Genomic DNA, 7857 nt, shown 5'->3' on the forward strand with positions numbered 1-7857 from the left:
TCGTTTTTGGCCAGTGCCGGCACAGCTGCCATAGAACCCAATGCATAGGTAACCCCGTTGTTGCATCGCAACTGTGGGACCGTTCCCGCAACATACGTTGCGAACTGCCACCCCGCGCCGGCCCGAGCGGCCATTTTGACTTTTCATGTCGCTTGGCTTGGTGGCTTGACGATGGCATTGGCCGCCCAAAGTGCCGGGGGCAACAACTATGACATATTTTCAGTTTCCGCCAGCAAAAGTATGGCCCTTGAGATCCGTATTTGCTATATAAAGATGGTGTCTATGACGCGTTGTGGCCCTAAAATTGGTTTTGGCTCATAGATATTCCGTAGAGACGGTTTCAGTGTTTACAAACAAACGTCGCTTTCCGCTGATTGGTCGCCCCATCGGAACTTCCGGCAGGAGAGCTAGAAGCACTTCCGGCTATGTTGTTTGAAGGCATGCGCGACGTGACGCCGGCGTGTCGATGTTTGCACTGCTTGGTGGAATCAGTGATGAGCTGATTCTACATCGTCAATATTGTCGAGATGACGAGCGACTACTTTAAGGCGCTTAGCACCGAAGCAAAAGATCGGTATCGCCAAAAGCTGATGTTTAGAGGCAGAGAGCTGCCCGATCCGCTGGACGATGATGTCGTGCGATTTTCGTTTTTGCTGGGCTCCAAACACCTTCCCCCAGTTACAACCCCAGAGCACGGCCGCCTGGATCTACGCGCGTGGCAGGGTTGCTCCGGCCGTCCCATTCGAACGGAGAGGGCGAAAGCAGCGGAGACCGCTGCTTTCGCCGCACCACGGCGCGCACCTCCCACCCCTCAACTCCCTTGCTACGGCTGCGCGCGAGACGATTTGCGCTATAATTCGCGCTATAATGAAAATATCGCTTTATAACAAACTGCGAGAAGTTGTGCCGAACAAAAAGGCACTTAAAAGCACCGATGTCCCTGACGCTATTTTTTTTTCTTCTTTGCACTCCAGCCTCTGTCAGGATGATGCTGCCCGAAACGCGTACACTCGTAAGCCAAAGTTTTGCGGGAAAATTATTCCCGCGCACTAAAGCGCAGCATGCCAATGGAAAGCCTGCACGCGAAAGAAGGCATTCGAGCTCTATCTGCTAGAAGGAATGCCAGCTGACTGACGAGGCAACCAAGATTTTTTATTTTTTTTTCGCGAATCCGCAGCCCGCAAACTTTTGTTTATAACTTGCATTTTCCCCAGCTTGACCAATTGACTGTCAAAATACGCCTTGGAAAGCGTGAGATATGACTCGGTGCTTTTAAGGGGGGACGCGGCTTTCGCATCGCAATACTTGGCCAAAAAAACGATTTTTCGAAAATCACATTTTCAGTTTGTATGACTTCTTTTCTATTTTATTTCAAAATTTCGTCACGGAAAATCGCGCAGAAATGATGTAAAAAATGTTTATCGAAGCTAAGGTGGCGAGGAGTTTCTCGAACATAGCGAAAAAACGGCATTTTTCAAGCCGCGATATCTCCGCAACCGCGTAACCTAGCGCCGCCATCTTGGTCTCTATGGATAGCGCGATTCTCCGTCTTCAAATCTGGCGCCTCGGCCAGCTGCACCAGGCAAGAGCAAGTGCACAGCAAGCAAAAGTTTCAAGGTCTCGCGGCGGTTTCTGATCGGCAGCGCGCGCCACGTGACTGTACGCGGCTCCGGATTGGTCTCCCGGGCGGTTGCCCTTAGCAACCGGCGGAAAGGTCGTCTGCTCGCCGCTACGGTGGCTAGAATCGCCGCGCTGACGGCACTGAGGAGCCGATTTCGCGTCTTTTCAAGTCGTCGCAGCGGGGTTTAGAGATTGTATCTCACTTATGATAACGGACCGGCGCTCGCTTGTTAGAGAAACGAAAAACGTTGTCAAGCTCAGCCCTTCTTAGCTTGGAGAACGGCTCTCGTCTGTTATCATGGGCCGGCGATTGTTCAAGAAGAAATGCAAGACTGCGCATCAATTTGGTGCTCATAAGTCGAAGCCACCGATCTCTAAAACAAAGTTTGCTCCGGCGACTTCAGCAGTGACAATGACGGTGGCATGCAGCGCGACGCGGACGTGCAGCTGAGCACCTCAAGCACGGATGGAACATCGTCCACGCGTATTGGCGAAACTGTTCAGGAACCCAGCCGAAAAAGATGCAATGCGGAAAAAGAAAGCTGCAAAAGCTCATCAGACCATCAGGTCAGATGGTCAAGCGATGCCGCATCGCAAAGGACACAAAAGACTATAACCCTGGTGCCTATTAAATTTTGACAACTTTGAACCTTGTTTTCTCAGTACAGTTTTTTTTGGCATGTTGCTCAGCTCGTGGAGCAGATATCTTGGTAACTACTTTACACATTTTGATTGCGTTTGTTTTGTCAGACTCACTGAACTGTACTTTAGGGGATAGCGCTCTTCTTTTTTATCCTAGTGTTTTAAGAATTCGTAGTAGGGTTCCTTGTTTGCAGTGTAAGCGTGCTCACTGCAGTGGGACTGGAGAAACCATGAACTACAAATTTTAGTGTTGAAAAAAAATTATTTCGAGAACGCTATCCCCTTCTGCATACATTTGGCTGTGCATACAGTATTTAACAAACTTTTCACTTGATTTCGTAAATCCTCCAGTCCCTCCACGAGGTTCAAGAAAGAAATAATTTGTCTAGCAAAAAGTTTTCATGGTACCGCTTTGAAATGTTTATGAAAGCATCATAGAGCCATTCTTATTCTATGTACCAATTTTCATTGACATCCACCAAGAAACAAGAAAGTTGGTACCGAAAGCCGCGTCCCCCCTTAAATGGAGAGCTGAAGTCGCGGCAGTCTTGCATCTGTACATCGAATGCGCTGTTTATTGTGTTAAATAAGCGTGTTAAGTAAGCGAACTCATCGCGCGTCTTCCTGTACGAAGTATCAAGCTGCTTACCTGAGTCGACAGCCACGGACAGACATTTTTCAGCAACTTTCTGAGCCATCAGTAAATATTGAATGCCATCTTTGTATTCATGGCGAAATTACCAGCATAACACATTCACAATACCTACAATTTATTTACGATAGCAAACACACAGCGCTTGTGCACTCGCAGTACTCCTTCAAACGCGGAGAGCTTTCTGGCTCAGTGGCTTACTCATTAGTTTTTTGCGGTAAGCCGCTGTGCCCGTAACGACTGCACCAGTATTTGAGAGTAGGGGCTTTATAAATTTGCTTGCAATTCATGAAGAAATCGCTGATGCATGCTTTTCGTTTGCCTGGCAAGCAAAAAGAGGGCAGCTCTCTACATGAGGACAAATTAAAGCTCCACTGCTCCAGTTTCCTCCACTGGAAATGCGTGAAAACTTAGACCAAGCTTTTTCTTGGTGCTAGACTTGCAGCAGGGCACGCAGCAGTACGGCATGTTTTTGAAAAATACAGTAAATTACACGCAGAATTTCAGGCGAGATTATAAAACAAATCACTTGCCTCAATTCAATGTGGTACAACAATGTGAAATGCATATGAAAGCATATATTCTAGTTACACAGGGCCTTCAGCAGCAACACTTCCAAGTAACATATAGCAGTTCGAGGCTAGAAGGAAAAGCCGCTTCAGCACCACTGATGTATCGTGGGAACTTCACAATGTAAATGCGACGCGCATGCAAGGGCCCCGAATAATTAATTCGGCTGATATATCAGGCTGGAGAAGATGTACTGCAAAAGTATTATTACCCCCGTGATGCCTGTATATGAAGACTTCTGTGAACACAGCGCTCGACCCGAGAACGTAGCCATACAGTGACCACGATGATGAAATACTTTTCTTTTTGAAGGGAAAAGCGAGCGCAAGAAAAGAATGACAAGCGTGGTGAGGGGAAGCGCTTAGGCACAGCGGCAACTCACTCGCCAGAATACGTCTCAAGGCGCATGCAATGTGCCACACGAAGTCGCGTAAACACCCTGCCTATGCGTTAGCTGCATCATTATGCTACAAAGAAACACCCTCGCTGTGTAAAGCCGGCTTAAGAATCTATCACCACGTGCCTTGATTCTCGTGCCGTTTCTTGCAACTGTCAGGCCACTTTAGGCCAACAATCAACCTATCTTCACCACGTGCACAATGTCAAATGCGCATCTCTCCAAGCATCTGCAGGGCCGCGATGCCGTCAGCAGAGGGGTGGGAGCACAGCGCCGCCTGACGGTGCGCGGGCCAACTTCCTCAATTACATGTTTTCAATGGGGCGTGCGTTGAATGGGACGGCCGTAGCAACCCCGCCGTGCGCGCCAATCCAGGCGGCCGTGCCCGGAGCAGCAAGCAGATCATCTTAGTGAGGACATGCAATGAACGCAGACTGTTGTCTTCAAGGCACGTAATGGGACTGCCGAAAAACTAGAAAAACTTCAATGGCACTTTTTTCTTATTTCTGGGGTTTTACGTGCCAAAATTAGTTTTAATTATGAGGCCCGCCGTGGTGGAGGGTTCCTGATTAATTTTGACCACCTGGGGTCCTTTAACGTGCCCTACAACACAAGCACACGGGCGTTTTTTGCATTTCGCAATGGCACTTTTATTGCTGCAAGATGGAGGATGAAGTGGTAAGCTGTGCATGTGTACATGCACATGTTTTCTGCGTCATATGCCTTGTTTCTGCTTTTCAATATGCATTCACAAATACTGTACATTCTCAAAAGTCATTTAGTGCAAGAAGCTTAGGTCGACTGAAATGGGACTAACTTAAATGCTTGCGAATTTACCACACTTCTAACAAAAGGAAACCTGTAGTGTTGGGCACGAGATTGCAATTCATAATTGGCCTCCGTTAATTCGTAAATGCTTTTAGAATGTGGCCGAAACTTACTATATGCATGCACGGAAATCGCTAACTTTTCTGCGATTCTGCTCTGCGATACCGATGCGAATGGTCAAATGCCATCGCGGTGGCTCAGTGGTTACGGTGCCCAGTTGCTTACCCGAAAGACGCCGTTTGGGCCCCGGCTATCGCATTTCGATCGAGGCGAAATGCTAGAGGTCCCTGTACTGTGCGATTTCAGTGCACGTTAATACCTTGCTTCCGATGTCACAAATAACCTTTTTTTTTTTTTGAAAATGCACTTCTTTTGTTTATGCATGCATCCACTCCTGTAATAGCCAGTAAAAAGCTGACAGATGAAATGAAATGTACCTACTTATTTCACGGTGCTCATACATTGCGAGTTTTGCTTGGATTTCTTCAATCTACAATACAGAGACACTGCAGAACAGCTAGATAAATAAAAAAAGAAAAATTCTCACTCACTGCTTATTATGCAACTTTACCAACATGCCCGACTTGCCACACTTGTCAAAAAAGAAAACACATTTTAAGTGTGCTTCAACAACTATTCCGTCTTTGATAAACAGTTGAAAAAGTGATCACTGCACGAGGTGAATACTGGGCTCACGTGGAGAGAAAGCCTGGTTCTGGCATTTGCGCATACCTTCTAATAACACTTGCAGACGCCAGCTTGCTTGAGTGTTCCCACCTGACATGCGACTCACCTGGCGGCTTTGCGTAAAGAGCAGCACCCGATGGCCCTGTTTCTTCCAGAGCCGTAGCAGGGACTCCACAACAGCCATCTTTCCTGAGCGGCCAGGGAAACCATAGCGCATCTCAGGCGGCAGTGCGGCAACATCTGTGTCACGAAACACTTTCGGCCCCCCATCATAGAGGTCTGGGTGGTTGCAGATCTTGCGCAGATTGATCAGGCCCACAAACACCTGCATGATCAAATATGGCATACGTTTCAGTCAACGCAATGAGGCAGCAAGCAGCCTGTCCCAGCCATAGAGTTTCTCACTATAACACCTAGAGGGTAATCTGGCGCCACCGTCTATGCGAGTTTTTTAAAGGGTGATGTGCCATCATGGGAATGACAGGATATGTGTCTGCGAGGCATGTGTTGGCTGGTGTTGTAAGACACTTCGTCTAAAACGTGGATTTGGCTACACAAATAACGCATTCTTAAAATAAAATCTACACAAAAGGCTTTCATTCACCCATATTAAATCTCTCAATAAAGTTTACTCACCTACAATGCAGAATCAAACAAAGAAAAGCAAGAACAGACGACAAGTTGTTCCAAAGCGAGCGAGAATGTTGTCGTCTGGCCTCCAACTTTAGCGGCCAGCTGATACTTTTTATGTTGCATATAATTGTACATCCAAAAGTAAGTCTCCACAATTAAACAAAACATGTTTACGTGTAATAATAAAGCTAAAGCCACTTTTTATGTGCTGTTTTAGCAGGAAATGAATCATTGTGGCAGACAGAATGGTACGACCAGGTGCATTTCAAGGCTTTCTGGCTCTCCTAAAACGATGCCAATCCAAAGTCACAATATACCGGCATTCCCATGGATACCACGGCGCAGCAGCGCCAGTTTTCCCTCTAGGTAATATAGTGAGAAACTCTACGGCCAGAGCTTCCCACCCAGTCAAATAAAACCTGTCGACTCCTTTGGGTTTATTAAATGTTTATTAAATGTTTATTAAATTACCATTTGACTCCAAACGGATTTCACATGGTTTAAGTGAAAGCCAATTGGACTTGTGTACGCCATTTGAATTGTCGTACTAGGTTCGGGAAACCAGATTATGCGTTCAATAAGGCATGCAAAACCAAATGGAGTGCCCAATTGAGTTTGCAAAACCGAGTCGCATGTCCAGTTGGATTCGCAAAACCAACTGGTGTGTCCCATTGGCTCCCGAAGTTTCCATTTGGGTAACTAGACATTTGTGCTTTCAATTGGGCCATGAAAATGTTCGTTGGCAGGTTCATTAACAAAAGTGTTCAGGCAACATTTATTCCGAGAGCGTCAGGTATTAAACATCTGTTGCCTTGAAAGGGTTTCTGCCACGTTATTTTAAAAAATTTTTTCAATGTAAATAATATTTTTACGGTCTTAAGTTCAATGCAATATAAGAATTACTAATAATGGTCCATGCAAAGAAAATTGACTACAATGTTTTTATAAAGTACTTCCACTGAGTGTGCCAAAAGCTTCGGTGCCGACGCTTTCTAACAGCGTCGTTTTGGGGGTGAATACTGTAAGCATACCATCTTTTTTTCTTCACGTGTAACTATGTGAGCAAAGCTCCCATGCCGGAGCCGAAATGTCTTGTTTGTTTTCTTTTGAAGTTGTTTTACGCGTTGCCGATGTCCGCTTTTCTTACCATGATTATCCCCGATTAGGCGAGTTTTCGCCAAACCTCGATTTCACAAAGAGTAAACTAAAGGAAGGAAGACAAGCGAAAATGTTGGGTTTAGATGAGCTGGGTCAGGGGCAAGAAGATCTCACCCAAATAAAGCCGATGAAACTAGATGTTGGTGAATATCAAGCTTGAGTATAACTTGAAGTAGTGCGAAGATGACGAGGACAGGTACCGAAAACAATCACAACGGAACGAGCGATTACTCAGCTTTTATGTTCCTGTCCTCGTCTTCATTGCTCTGCTTCAAGTTATACTCTAGTTTCATCTTTAGCCCTTCAGCCCCCTAAAGGACTGACTACCAGTTACACCAATGGTGTCGTAGTGGAACTTGTGGTGAGATTGATCTATTGTTCCGTAGCCATATTTTATTGCGACAACAATTACACAAACACTCGAGGCGAGTTCAGGCCACCACAGCGCACTGTGTTTAACTGCGAGAAGCCAAGTGCCCATTTTGCTGCCACTATTTCCAAGGCAGAGCCAAGGCAGCCACCTGCTGCTGCCATGGGCATTGTGCACACACACACTAGCATGCATGTACTGGTGACAGTAAACGAGCTAACTAATATTTCCATTAGGTGCTGACAAACACCAACATTCTTTTGTCGGCAATGCCATCATCTGGGACGCCCGATATTTTCC

The 7857-nt window shown here is 46.2% G+C and overlaps 1 protein-coding gene across 1 annotated transcript in view; it reads right to left on the bottom strand.

Annotated features, from left to right (window-relative positions):
- The window catches only part of LOC119435032 (DNA excision repair protein ERCC-6-like), a 30687-nt gene extending 24944 nt beyond the window's left edge, over nt 1-5743 (bottom strand). Inside the window, exon 1 of the mRNA XM_037702003.2 lies at nt 5503-5743. Coding sequence (XP_037557931.1) covers nt 5503-5742 — 240 coding nt within the window. The 5' untranslated portion in view covers nt 5743. The remainder of the gene's footprint in view (nt 1-5502) is intronic.
- Between the last annotated feature and the right edge of the window lie 2114 nt (nt 5744-7857).

The sequence above is a fragment of the Dermacentor silvarum genome, unplaced genomic scaffold (genome assembly GCF_013339745.2).
Source record: "Dermacentor silvarum isolate Dsil-2018 unplaced genomic scaffold, BIME_Dsil_1.4 Seq393, whole genome shotgun sequence".
NCBI classification, from domain to species: domain Eukaryota; kingdom Metazoa; phylum Arthropoda; class Arachnida; order Ixodida; family Ixodidae; genus Dermacentor; species Dermacentor silvarum.